At 39.6% G+C, this 14,687-nt stretch overlaps 1 protein-coding gene across 2 annotated transcripts in view; it reads left to right on the plus strand.

Moving 5' to 3' along the window:
- Window positions 1-14,687, plus strand: part of LOC133597907 (RNA-binding motif, single-stranded-interacting protein 3-like) — a 379,536-nt gene that overhangs the window by 125,285 nt on the left and 239,564 nt on the right. For both annotated transcript variants that reach the window (XR_009814684.1, XM_061950903.1), the window contains exon 2: window positions 3,580-3,749. Coding sequence is in view for 1 of the 2 variants with exons in the window: in XM_061950903.1 (XP_061806887.1) it covers window positions 3,580-3,749 (170 nt within the window). In the remaining variant the exon portion in view is untranslated. The remainder of the gene's footprint in view (window positions 1-3,579; window positions 3,750-14,687) is intronic.

Genomic DNA, 14,687 nt, shown 5'->3' on the forward strand with positions numbered 1-14,687 from the left:
GATTTAGGGCTAGAGAAATAAACTTTGATTGATTGAAGGTCCTGAGTTCAATCCCGGGCTCGGGATCTTTCTGTGTGGAGTTTGCATGTTCTCCCCGTGACTGCGTGGGTTCCCTCCGGGCACTCCGGCTTCCTCCCACCTCCAAAGACATGCACCTGGGGATAGGTTGATTGGCAACACTAAATTGGCCCTAGTGTGTGAATGTGAGCGTGAATGTTGTCTGTCTATCTGTGTTGGCCCTGCGTGGCGACTTGTCCAGGGTGTAACCCGAATGCAGCTGGAATAGGCTCCCGCACCCCCCGCGACCTCTAGAGGGACAAGCTGTAGAAAATGGATGGATGGATGGAATTTTGTATTCAAAACAAGTTTATTGGGGTTTCTAACAATGCACACAGCAACTTTTAGTAGGCGTTTACATTACAAACAAATCTAATGTGAACGCAATCTGACCTGCAAGCGAACATGACTTCATGACGTCACACGTGCCGCAAGTAAACATGACTTTGATTATAGTCGGTGTCAGTCTTGGTGCATTTGTAGAAATTTCAAGGATTCTGTGAATTTAAAAGGGCCCGAAAGCAGCTGAGACAGGCTCCACCCGCCACCCTGAAAGCAGTAAGAAATGGATGGATGGATGATTGATGGGCCAAATTCCAAAAAAGTGCAGTTCCTTTTTAACAAACATGTTTTTGGAGGAAACTGAATAAATCTAAACATTTTATAAAGTTTGTTACGAATCATGAACAGGTTGTGAGCAATGCAGATACTGGATTAATATCACTGATGCTTTTAGCTCTGTTTTAGTGTGTGTCATTATCACAAACACCAGCTCTTCCATATGAAACCGACCACGCACACACAAACACGCTTTCTCACATGTCATCTTCCTTGCCTGTCTCTCACTTATTATCTTGGCACATAGTGAAACTGGCTGGTGTTCATCTCTGTAGCTGCAGGTTCTTGATTTTGTTCCATCCAGGTCCCATTAGTGAAACCAATGTTGAGACCAGACGTCTTTTAGAGCCAGCATGGCTGTTTCACTCCAAACATTAAGAGAGCACAGAGAATGTTGTGATTGCTGTTGCTGTGTGAGCCATCAAGCTTGTTTACTTCCTCCTACTAGTCTGCCAAAGACAGCTGGCAGGAAGAGGTGGGCGTGCACTCTGAACCCATGCTCCAAACATTCATTAGTCCCTGCACTGCCAGAAACGGTCAACCAATAAAGTCTTGAGGTCAACATTGGGATGTGTTGTTGAACTACAACTAACAATTAAGAGTGCATGGCGTCGTTTGTTCACCTGCATTGCAATGACTGAGAGGTTTCACATGAATGAAATATATCGTAGCGTTTGACTTCAATTGTTTGTTTGTGTACGAAGTATCAACTATAAAAATGCATGTTAGTTCCTAAGATTTAACTACAAATGTGAACTAAAATGTATTTAAGATGCTATGAAAATCCTTTTATCTGGCCAACTCTAATTAATAAGGGTGTGGGAAAAAATCGATTTGAATTCGAATCGCGATTCTCACGTATCGCGATTCTCATTTTTAAAAAATCTATTTTTTATTTATTTATTTATTTTTTAAATTTATTTTTAACTTTTTAATTAATCAATCCAACAAAACAATACACAGCAATACCATAACAATGCAATCCAATTCCAAAACCAAATCCGACCCAGCAACACTCAGAACTGCAATAAACAGAGCAATTGAGAGGAGACACAAACACGACACAGAACAAACCAAAAGTAGTGAAACAAAAATGAATATTATCAACAAAAGTATCAATATTAGTTACAATTTGAACATAGCAATGATTAAAAATCCCTCACTGACATTATCATTAGACATTTATAAAAAAAAAAAAAAAAAAGAATAGTGTCACAGTGGCTTGCATCACATCTCATAAGCTTGACAATACAGTGTGTCCAATATTTTCACAAAGATAAAATAAGTCATAGTTTTGGTTCATTTAATAGTTAAAACAAATTTACATTATTGCAATCAGTTGATAAAACATTGTCCTTTACAATTATAAAAGCTTTTTACAAAAATCTACTACTCTGCATACATGTCAGCAGACTGGAGTAGATCCTGCTGAAATTCTATGTATTGAATGAATAAAGAATTGTTTTAAATCGGAAACATTTTGTTTTTGAATCGAGAATCGCGTTGAATCGAAAAAAATCGATTTTGAATCGAATCGTGACCCCAAGAATCGATATTGAATCGAATCGTGGGACACCCAAAGATTCGCAGGCCTACTAATTACACACATTTCAGTCACATGATTAACCCTCAATTATATATATATATATATATATATATATATATATATATATATATATATATATATATATATATATATATATATATATATATATATATATATATAGATAGATAGATAGATAGAACTTTATTGATTCCTTCAGGAGAGTTCCCTCAGGAAAATTACAATTCCAGCAGCATTGTGCAGATTTGAGATAGAATTTAAAAAAAAAAAAAAAAGTGAATAATGGAGGCATAAATGGAAACAAAATAGAAAATATAACAATAAGAATACAAATAAAAAGTAACAATAAGAATAAAAATATATCAGTAAAAACAAGAATATAACAAGAGAAACTAGGCAGTAGTGACCATGTTATGAAGATATATATTTTTTTAGAAAAAGGGTAATACTGTCGATTATATGAAAGATGTGAGGTGTATTTTGCACCTTTTAAAATGTATTGCACTGTTTTTTGTAGCAGTTTATTTCAGTATTATTATTGCTTTGCGTCCCCTGTCATCCTAGTATCCCCCTTCCCCCCCAGAGAGGAGGTGTACAGTCTGATGGCGTGTGGGACAAAGGAGTTTTTGAGTCTAAATTACACTATGCATTGCATTGGCATGTATTTTTAATGATACAAATTGCATTATCTTTAAAAAAAAAAAAAAAAAAAAGGGAATGCACATGGCTTTAATAAATGGTCCCACATGCGGAACAATTGCATCTGCTGGTGCTCACGTTGCTTGTCAGGTTCGAGACCAGCATGGTTGGAGTGTCCTCGTGTGTGTGCATCCTTAAAGGGGCCCTATTATGCAAAATCAACTGTTCTTACCTATTGGCACCTGCTGTTGTTTATTTGGGATCTGCATACGTTCTGACATTTTGAAATCAAACCATGGAGGCATTGCGGAAATATTTGTAAAACAATCTTGCCTTCCTTCATACTTCTGCCAAATGGATCGTTTTGGTGGAAATATGAAGTCTGACAAAACATTGTTTCATGTGTGCTGGAATGACAATAACGTTTCCTGAAAATTAGTTCCCTGTTATCTTGAAACTAAATAAAAGAGGTTAAGGAAGTGTGCCCTGAGGTACACCACATAATGTGTTTTTAATGTTTGTTTTTTGTTTTGTTTTTTTTTGCAAAAGGACCAGCCAAATGTCATACTTGTATACATTTAGCAAAGTTGTGTTTAGACTAAGTCTAAGTCTAAGTGTCATGCCTGGTGCCTGTTTGATAAAGTACACGTTTTCATCGTGTTTTCTATTCTGACGTTTTATGGTCTCTCTTGTTTCTACAGCAGTCCTATGCTCCTCCCCCTCCACCCATGGCTCCACCCAGCCCCAGCACCACAGGAGGAGGTGGAGGTCAAGGAGGAGGTTTGGTGGAGCAACTAAGTAAGACAAACCTGTACATCAGAGGCTTGCCGCCGGCTACCACTGACCAAGACCTCATCAAACTCTGCCAGCCGTGAGTTCCTGTTCCGTTCTATTCAGTTTGATCAGCGTCCTTTAGCACAGAGTTCACGCCGTTCCTCATCAGTTGTGCTCAGCAAGTTGTAATTAGTTTTGCGTGACTCCAATGGAAGCTTGTAATGAGCATCAACAGTTTGCACTCGACCTCCACGTCCCACCTCTGTGCTTCCTGAGAGGAAATAACACAACCCAGCTGAGCCTAACCCATCCGTTCCCCTCTGCAGTGGTTCCTCCACACACCGATGATAACACACTAAGCACTCCACTGTATTTTCTCTGTGTTAACGACTATAAAATTAGTCTGAATGGAATTTTAATTGTATTGCATTTAAAGCTAGTTATGGCGGCAATATGACGAACTGATTTGACATGTGATGACTTTGGTTATGGCCAATATGGGAAAGATCATTTGCCGCAAACAAAAATGTGCAGCTACAATATACATTTCTCTCTATTATTACGTGAGAATGGAGCATTCGAAGGTAATAGGCCTATTTTAAACAATGAATGTACTAGTAAAACAGATTTAGGCCATAGCATTTTCCGGTAAAATGTGATGGAAGTAATAATTGCACAATGTGCACAAGCCCTTCATTGTGCACATCAGTGCTCCTGACAGATGTTATTGCTTTCAAAATGTGAGCCTTTACATTGCCATGCACACTTTCCATGTAAATGTCCAGTTGCTTCCTGAAGAATTAAGTGTTGCTCTGGTAAAGCCTTGCACACAACCGACAAACAAACCAGAGTGTGGATATTTCTTGTTTGGATTTTTTGAACAAATTGGCTGCCTGGAAACATTTTAGTGTGCTTTAAAATACAAACTGGAAAATCAATTATTTCTTCCAAAATTTTTCTTTAACAAGATAGTCTAAGCACAGATCCAGGTTATGGAATGACGGTGTGGCGCAGTGGAAGAATGGCCGTGCGCAACCCGAGGGTCCCTGGTTCAATCCCCACCTAGTACCAACCTCGTCATGTCCGTTGTGTCCTGAGCAAGACACTTCACCCTTGCTCCTGATGGGTGCTGGTTAGCGCCTTGCATGGCAGCTCCCTCCATCAGTGTGTGAATGTGTGTGTGAATGGGTAAATGTGGAAGTAGTGTCAAAGCGCTTTGAGTACCTTGAAGGTAGAAAAGCGCTATTCAAGTACAACCCATTTATCATTTATCATTTAATGTGACCGCTCCTTGCAGCTTACTAAAGATAACCGACACAATTCTTAAAATGAATCGAATATTAAGTGTAACATTTTGGCTTGGAGCTGTCGGGGCCACCCCTGGGTGCAGAGACAGCAGGCTAATACAGGTACAAATACATTTAAAGAAGCAAAATACAAAGGAGCACCAGCTTCAGCAACAGGAGTGGATCATTGCTGACAAAACAAAAACAACGGTTGCCAATCTGGGACAGGTGAAGGAGCTCAGACCAGAGGAAAAGTGGTGACAAATGGAGGCAAACAGGAAGTGGAAACAAAATAAGAGCGCTGGAGAGGAAAATAAATAAAGTACAATACACTAATAACTGTCATGAGAGCTTATGACAACAAAAACTCACATTTATACATAAGTCAAAACTAAAGCTTGCTCCCTCCCTTGAAAATATCTTCTCGCAATTAATTATTGACAGTCTGCACCTTCCACTGACTGTAGAAATAATAACAATGACAAAAAAAAATAGAAATAATCTTCAAAGTCAAACATATTGCATAACAATAGTACAAAACCCAAAACCGTTGTGAAATTCGTAAATAAAAACAATGATTTGCAAATCCTTTTCAACTTATTATTTTTTATTTTTTTGCAAATAATCATTAACTTAGAATTTAATGGCAGCAACACATTGCAAAAAAGTTGTTACAGGGGCATTTTTACCACTGTGTTACATGGCCTTTCCTTTTAACAACACTCAGTAAACCTTTGGGAACTGAGGAGACCAATTTTTGAAGCTTTTCAGGTGGAATTCTTTCCCATTCTTGCTTGATGTACAGCTTAAGTTGTTCAACAGTCCGGTGGTCTCCGTTGTGGTATTTTAGGCTTTATAATGCGCCACACATTTTCAATGGGAGACAGGTCTGGACTACAGGCAGGCCAGTCTACTACTCCCACTCTTTTACGATGAAACCACGGTGTTGTAACACGTGGCTTGGCATTGTCTTGCTGAAATAAGCAGGGGCGTCCATGATAACGTTGCTTGGATGGCAACATATGTTGCTCCAAAACCTGTATTTACCTTTCAGCATTAATGGTGCCTTCACAGATGTGTAAGTTACCCATGCCTTGGGCACTAATACACCCCCATACCATCACAGATGCTGGCTTTTCAACTTTGCGCGTAGAACAATCTGGATGGTTATTTTCCTCTTTGTTCCGGAGGACACCTTGTCCACAGTTTCCAAAAACAATTTGAAATGTGGACTCGTCAGACCACAGAACACTTTTCCACTTTGCATCAGTCCATCTTAGATGAGCTCAGGCCCAGCGAAGCCGGCGGCGTTTCTGGGTGTTGTTGATAAATGTCTTTTGATTTGCATAGTAGAGTTTTAACTTGCACTTACAGATGTAGCGACAAACTGTAGTTAGTGACAGTGGTTTTCTGAAGTGTTCCTGAGCCCATGTGGCGATATCCTTTACACACTGATGTCGCGTTTTGATGCAGTACCGATTTTTCCAGATTATCTGAACCTTTTGATGATACTACGGACCGTACATGGTGAAATCCCTAAATTCCTTGCATTAGCTCTTTGAGAAATCTTGTTCTAAAACTATCTGACAATTTGCTCACGCATTTGTTCACAAAGTGGTGACCGTCGCCCCATCCTCGTTTGTGAATGACTGAGCATTTCATGGAAGCTGCTTTTATACCCATGGCACCCACCTGTTCCCAATTAGCCTATTCACCTGTGGGATGTTCCAAATAAGTGTTTGATGAGCATTCCTCAACTTTCTCAGTCTTTTTTGCCACTTGTGCCAGCTTTTTTGAAACATGTTGCAGGCATCAAATTCCAAATGAGCTAATATATGCAAAAAATAACAACGTTTTCCAGTTTAAACGTTAAGTATCTTGTCTTTGCAGTCTATTCAATTGAATATAGGTTGAAAAGGATTTGCAAATCATTGTATTCTGTTTTTATTTACCATTTACACAACGTGCCAACTTCACTGGTTTTGGGTTTTGTAGAATAGAAGCCAAGCCATGGCTGTTACGAGGGCAACTTGAGGGAGGAAGTATCCAGCAAATGGCAAAGTGTGCGTATGCCCAAAGCGACATTAAACCAATACCTTTTAAAAATTGCTTTCCATAATACAACGCAATTATGGATAATAATTATGCTCCGTCCATGTCTATAACACACTCTTATGACTTGTAATCTGAGAGGTTTCAATTTCCTTTAACACCCTTTATTTAAAAAACTGCCTCCTTGGCAATTTTAATATGAGAACAAAATGATATAAAAATCAGAAGAGTGCAATACACACACACGCACACATGCACACGCTCGCACACAAACCAACCATACTTTGCCCTTCTGCAGCTCAAGACTGCAATATTTCAGCTTTGCCCTGGAGGCGTTTTGGAGAAACGGGGTGAGAAATGGGGGCCAATAAAAGTTTCATTAGAGCCCCAGTCACTGTGCCAAGTGGCCAGTAACATTTCGGAAAAGGTCACTGTGGGAGACGGCCTGTGTGTGTACTTTTGGGCAGCCGCCTCAGCCTTGGCTTTCCAAGTCTTTCCGGCTTTCGGAAACACACTGAGTGGCTCTTTCCTGCCACTCATGGCCATGACGTGCACATTTGACCCGTATGTCTGCGCACAACACAAACACAACAAACACACTAGTAATGATGCACCGTCAAAAAAGCAGTACCACACTAAAATACTTTCTGTTTATGTACATAGTTTAAATAAAGAACAGGGCAGTCTCCTGCTGCCACACACAAAACAAACAAACACACTCTTCTAACTTAACATCTTTATTTTTAACATCATGGCTTTGTGGTGCCAATCGACCCACCGGTACGACTGTCCGCCTTCACATTTTGCTATCCTTCTCATCTACTCTTTCCATGACACTGTCTGCTCCCTCCCACCAGTTCCCCCTCGTTTCTGTCTTTGTGCCAGTTCTAAGAGTGTCAGAGAAAAGTGCTGTTGTCAGCTGACATTTCCAATCACCCCCGTGGTAGTCCAACTGTGGACACACTTTTAACATTTTGGGAACAGAGCTGAATGTGTGCCGAATGTAAAGCTTAAAACAAGAGCAATAATGTCTGCTGTGTCTGTCTGTAAATCTGTCTGGGATGAACATTTTTAATTATTCAAAATGTATTACAGTGGAACCTCGATTTAAATGGTTCTTCAATATGGTTTGCCACTGAAAAGATTGCATAGTGAGGCAGAGTTCCCCATAAGAAGTAATGTTAAGATGAATAATTGTTCTAGCCTCGACACATGTATACGTGTGTATCAGTGACGTGCAGTCAGGGGAGGCAGGTGAGGCGGGGCCTCACGTGCCATCATGGAAAGAAAAAAATTTAAAAAGAAAAAAAAAATATTAAATTGTTATGTGAGATCGACAGGCGGATTGGTGCGGCGTCTTCAGTAATGCGGACGCTGTATCGATCCGTTGTGGTGAAGAAGGAGCTGAGCCGGAAGGCAAAGCTCTCGATTTACCGGTCGATCTACGTTCCCATCCTAACCTATGGTCATGAGCTTTGGGTAATGACCGAAAGGACAAGATCACGGGTACAAGCGGCCGAAATGAGTTTCCTCCGCCGGGTGGCGGGGCTCTTCCTTAGAGATAGGGTGAGAAGTTCTGCTATCCGGGGGGAGCTCAAAGTAAAACCGCTGCTCCTCCACATCGAGGGGAGCCAGATGAGGTGGTTCGGGCATCTGGTCAGGATGCCACCCGAACGCCTCCCTCGGGAGGTGTTTAGGGCACGTCCGACCGGTAGGAGGCCACGGGGAAGACCCAGGACACGTTGGGAAGACTATCTCTCTCGGCTGGCCTGGGAATGCCTCGGGATCCCCCAGGAGGAGCTGGACGAAGTGGCTGGGGAGAGGGAAGTCTGGGCTTCCCTGCTTAGGCTGCTGCCCCCGTGACCCGACCTCGGATAAGCGGAAGAAGATGGATGGATGGATGGATGTTATGTATCCAGTGATTATACTATAAAGTTATTTTCCATTTAACTTCACCAGTTTTAGATGATTTTTTATTCAAAATCGCTGAATTTTCACATTTGCCGTTCAAATACTGTGAAGAGACTTGTGGTGATCAGCAGCCAGTTGAGGCACGTCACTGAGTTGAGCCTCACCATGGATTGCGCAATGACTCGGCTAACTGCTGGCCTGCTGTGCAGTGAAAACCTATTGCTATATGAATTATATTATACATTTCCACAGTTTAGTTAGCTGAGGTATATAATGTACAGTGTATTTTGTCAACAACTGTATGTGTGGAACGTATTTCTTGTGCTGAGCAATCATAAAACTGCTGCGAAGACGCACTGTGTGAGGCTCGCAATAATCCCGCCTCCTGGTGGTAGAGGGTGGTAGTGATCCCAGGGAGCATTTCTGCGACTACTCGGCTGCAGAAGAAGTGACAACAAGCAGCAACAGTTAGCAGTGATCGTTTATTTCTTCCTCTCGCCTGGACTATTAACATGGAGGATTACATATCTAAAATAAAACAGTTTTCTAAACTGGACTTTCAATCGAAGCAGGAGGTAATAATTAAAGGAAGATCTCCATCGAGACAGAGAGACTTTTAAAATTGAAGAAAGATAAGGAAGACTTCTATAAACAAGTTATTGATGCTTTTGTTTAAAAGGAGCTGCGCATGGCCTTCATTTATAAGTAAAGGGAAGACCATAATGAAGTTTTTTTTTTATTAAATGTGCTTTTTTGTGTGCTACAGTTTGTATGTGGAAAGTTAAAGTTAAGTTAAAGTACCAATGATTGTCACACACAATATGTGTGGTGAAATTTGTCCTGTGCATTTGACCCATCCCCTTGATCACCCACTGGGAGGTGAGGGGAGCAGTGGGAAGCAGCGACGCCGCGCCCGGTAATCATTTTTGGTGATTTAACCCCCAATTCCAACTCTTGATGCTGAGTGCCAAGCAGGGAAGAATGCTGGTATGAACTTTTAAACATAACCCGTTAACTGCTGCCAATCAAATGGTGAATAAGATACTCTTTAGGGTTCATATGTTTGTAAATCTGACTGTGATGAAGTCAGTGCCTCACCAGCCATCAACCTCACCGCACGTCACTGGTGTGTATATATATATATATATATATATATATATATATATATATATATATATATATATATATATATATATATATATATATATATGTACATATATATATATGGATATATATGGATATATGATTTATATACATATACGTACATATGTGTATATACTGTATATGTATTTATAAATATACATATGTAACCGGTGGTCTTTTCCTCTGCGTTGTGTGTAATTGAACACGACCGACACCATGGGTTGCTGCTCACGCTGCACTTTACTTGTGTTACTTGATAATACAAAGAATACAAACATTGTCAATATTGTTCTGCCATCGTCAAGCCCCTATACGCAAATATAATACAGAACAAAAAACTGAACTTTAAGTTTTTAACGAGACAACACACTTTTCTGTCGTTGCGGTGGACACCTACCTCTCCCGTTATCGTGGACAAAAGGGAAGTAGGAAGGCGTGTCCAACGCATATAAAAAGACAGGTGTCAAAGTATTTATTGCAGTAGGAGGGACAACGAGACAATGGTTCCACATCGACAAAACATTGAACATTTACATGTAACTTACTAGGGGTGTGGGAAAAAATCGATTCGAGTTCGAATCGCGATTCTCACGTTGTGCGATCCAGAATCGATTCTCATTTTTAAAAATCTATTTTTTTTTAATTGATTTATTTTTTCATTTTTGTATTATTTTTTTTTTCATTTTTTTTTTCATTTTTATTAATCAATCCAACAAAACAATACACAGCAATACCATAACAATGCAATCCAATTCCAAAACCAAACCCGACCCAGCAACACTCAGAACTGCAATAAACAGAGCAATTGAGAGGAGACACAAACACGACACACAACAAACCAAAAGTAGTGAAACAAAAATGAATATTACTAACAACAGTATCAATATTAGTTACAATTTCAACATAGCAGTGATTAAAAATCCCTCATTGACATTATCATTAGACATTTATAAAAAAAAAAAAAAAAGAACAAGTCACAGTGGCTTACACTTGCATCGCATCTCATAAGCTTGTCAACACACTGTGTCCAATATTTTCACAAAGATAAAATAAGTCATATTTTTGGTTCATTTAATAGTTAAAACAAATTTACATTATTGCAATCAGTTGATGAAACATTGTCCTTTACAATTATAAAAGCTTTTTACACAAATCTACTACTCTGCTTGCATGTCAGCAGACTGGGGTAGATCCTGCTGAAATCCTATTTATTGAATGAATAGAGAATTGTTTTGAATCAGGAAAATATGGTTTTTGAATCGAGAATCGCGTTGAATCGAAAAAATCAATTTTGAATCGAATCGAGAATCGCGTTGAATCGAAAAAAAAAACGATTTTGAATCGAATCGTGACCCCAACAATCGATATTGAATCGAATCGTGGGACACCCAAAGATTCGCAGCCCTATAACTTACACATTTTGTGTAATTATAAAAATAATAAAACATTATTTACATGACATAATTGACCCTGTTACACATATATATGTGTGTGTATATATGTATGTATATACAGTATATATATATATATATATATATATATATATATATATATATATATATATACAGGTAAAAGCCAGTAAATTAGAATATTTTGAAAAACTTGATTTATTTCAGTAATTGCATTCAAAAGGTGTAACTTGTACATTATATTTATTCATTGCACACAGACTGATGCATTCAAATGTTTATTTCATTTAATTTTGATGATTTGAAGTGGCAACAAATGAAAATCCAAAATTCCGTGTGTCACAAAATTAGAATATTACTTAAGGCTAATACAAAAAAGGGATTTTTAGAAATGTTGGCCAACTGAAAAGTATGAAAATGAAAAATATGAGCATGTACAATACTCAATACTTGGTTGGAGCTCCTTTTGCCTCAATGACTGCGTTAATGCGGCGTGGCATGGAGTCGATGAGTTTCTGGCACTGCTCAGGTGTTATGAGAGCCCAGGTTGCTCTGATAGTGGCCTTCAACTCTTCTGCGTTTTTGGGTCTGGCATTCTGCATCTTCCTTTTCACAATACCCCACAGATTTTCTATGGGGCTAAGGTCAGGGGAGTTGGCGGGCCAATTTAGAACAGAAATACCATGGTCCGTAAACCAGGCACGGGTAGATTTTGCGCTGTGTGCAGGCGCCAAGTCCTGTTGGAACTTGAAATCTCCATCTCCATAGAGCAGGTCAGCAGCAGGAAGCATGAAGTGCTCTAAAACTTGCTGGTAGACGGCTGCGTTGACCCTGGATCTCAGGAAACAGAGTGGACCGACACCAGCAGATGACATGGCACCCCAAACCATCACCCAACCATGCAAATTTTGCATTTCCTTTGGAAATCGAGGTCCCAGAGTCTGGAGGAAGACAGGAGAGGCACAGGATCCACGTTGCCTGAAGTCTAGTGTAAAGTTTCCACCATCAGTGATGGTTTGGGGTGCCATGTCATCTGCTGGTGTCGCAGTAATTGAGGCAAAAGGAGCTCCAACCAAGTATTGAGTATTGTACATGCTCATATTTTTCATTTTCATACTTTTCAGTAGGCCAACATTTCTAAAAATCCCTTTTTTGTATTAGCCTTAAGTAATATTCTAATTTTGTGACACACGGAATTTTGGATTTTCATTTGTTGCCACTTCAAATCATCAAAATTAAATGAAATAAACATTTGAATGCATCAGTCTGTGTGCAATGAATAAATATAATGTACAAGTTACACCTTTTGAATGCAATTACTGAAATAAATCAAGTTTTTCAAAATATTCTAATTTACTGGCTTTTACCTGTGTATATATATATATATATATATATATATATATATATATATATATATATATATATATATATATATATATATATATATATGTATACTCTATGTATAAACACACTATATATATATATATATATATATATATATATATATATATATATATATATATATATGTGTGTGTGTGTATATATATACGCCGGGTAAACAATTGCAGTTGAGAAAAGAAGGAAAGTGTTGTTAATGCTTATTGAGTCTCCGCTACTCGATAAGTGCACGCCAACGCAGCCTTGCCGTGCAACACGTTGTGGCATTTGTTGTTAGTTCATCTCATGGGAGTATTTCCAGGTTTCGGTAAATGAGCGAGAGTGCCTAGAGACCGGCGAGGTACATGGCCGTGTTTTGGGGTTAAACCGCTGCCTGTTGCTATCCTAAAGTTAAAGTTAAAGTCACACACACACTTGGTGTGGTGAAATGTGTCCTCTGCATTTGACCCATCCCCATGTTCACCCCCTGGGAGGTGAGGGGAGCAATGAGCAGCATCGTGCGCCGCGCTCGGGAATCATTTTGGTGATTGGACCTGTGAGTAACTCTGCGGGAGGGCAGGGCATCGATGTAATATTGCATTTGTTTTTCCTAATATTTTCGAGAGCTATTTGGCTGATCTACCTAACCTCTGTTGTCACTCACTCTTACGCGCCCTCACATGAGTCCACTGTCTATCAGTCGCCCCCTAGTGGTTGGCTGACTGTTGCTTGTAAACGTGCTCGGTTTGAAACGCAGTGGAGCCTTTTAAAAAAATGTTTAATATCGTCGACAATCACCCTCATTTATCGTAGCGGCTAAAATCGTAATCACGATTAAAATTCTATTAATTGTGCAGCCCTATGTTGAACGACCCTTTTCCATTGCCTGACTTGGTATGTCACCCCCTCTTGGTGTGACGTCATCTACAGAAGTGGGACCAATTTCCCTATACATTATTTTGATCACTTAATATCATGTTTTTGGCGCCCTGGCCCATGATTACTTCAAAACCAATATGTTTAACATTCCATCCATCCATTTTCTACCGCTTGTCCCTTTCGGGGTCGCAAGGGGTGCTGGAGCCTATCTCAGCTGCATTCGGGCGGAAATTAGCAAACAAGAAATATGAAGGAATCGTCATTTCTGGACTTCCCCTTCTCTTCCATAGACACCATAGCCTGTGTTTCCTCATGCTCTTTCAGCATGTCCTTAAGCATCTTGGGGAAAACACCAGTAGAATACGACGCAAAATAGAATACCAGAATACCTTTTTGTTTCTCTTGATTTTGAGAGCCAAGTCCGCCTTGCTATCTCCGATGTTTCGCAGGTTCTGACTCAGTCTTTCTCCTATCAAGGTCGCTCAAGATCTTTGGGATCATATTTGGCTGAAGTCTTTTCCATTTTTTAAAACCAAACAAAGAAAGCCAGAATCATTAAAGTGATCGCTCCAAATTATAATCCTCTTGCCTGGTCTGTCCCCGTTTTACGCGAGTCCATACTTTTCTCATATTCCCATCATTTGGAAATTATTGCCGGCTGACCCCTTTTTAATTTGTATTGGTAGAGCAGTGGTTCTTAACCTGGGTTCGATTGAACCCTATGGGTTCGGTGAGTCGGCCTCAGGGGTTCAGCGGAGGTGAAAACACACCCGACTCATCGTGTAAATACAAACTTCTCCCTATCGGCGTATTACAGATATGACAATATTTGACTGATTTGCAGGTGTGTAATTTAATAATAATAATAATAATAATAATAACTGGGATTTATATAGCGCTTTTCCAAGTACCCAAAGTCGCTTTACATGTAGAACCCATCATTCATTCACACCTGGTGGTGGTAAGCTACTTTCATAG

This window comes from Nerophis lumbriciformis, linkage group LG04, assembly GCF_033978685.3.
Source record: "Nerophis lumbriciformis linkage group LG04, RoL_Nlum_v2.1, whole genome shotgun sequence".
NCBI lineage: Eukaryota > Metazoa > Chordata > Actinopteri > Syngnathiformes > Syngnathidae > Nerophis > Nerophis lumbriciformis.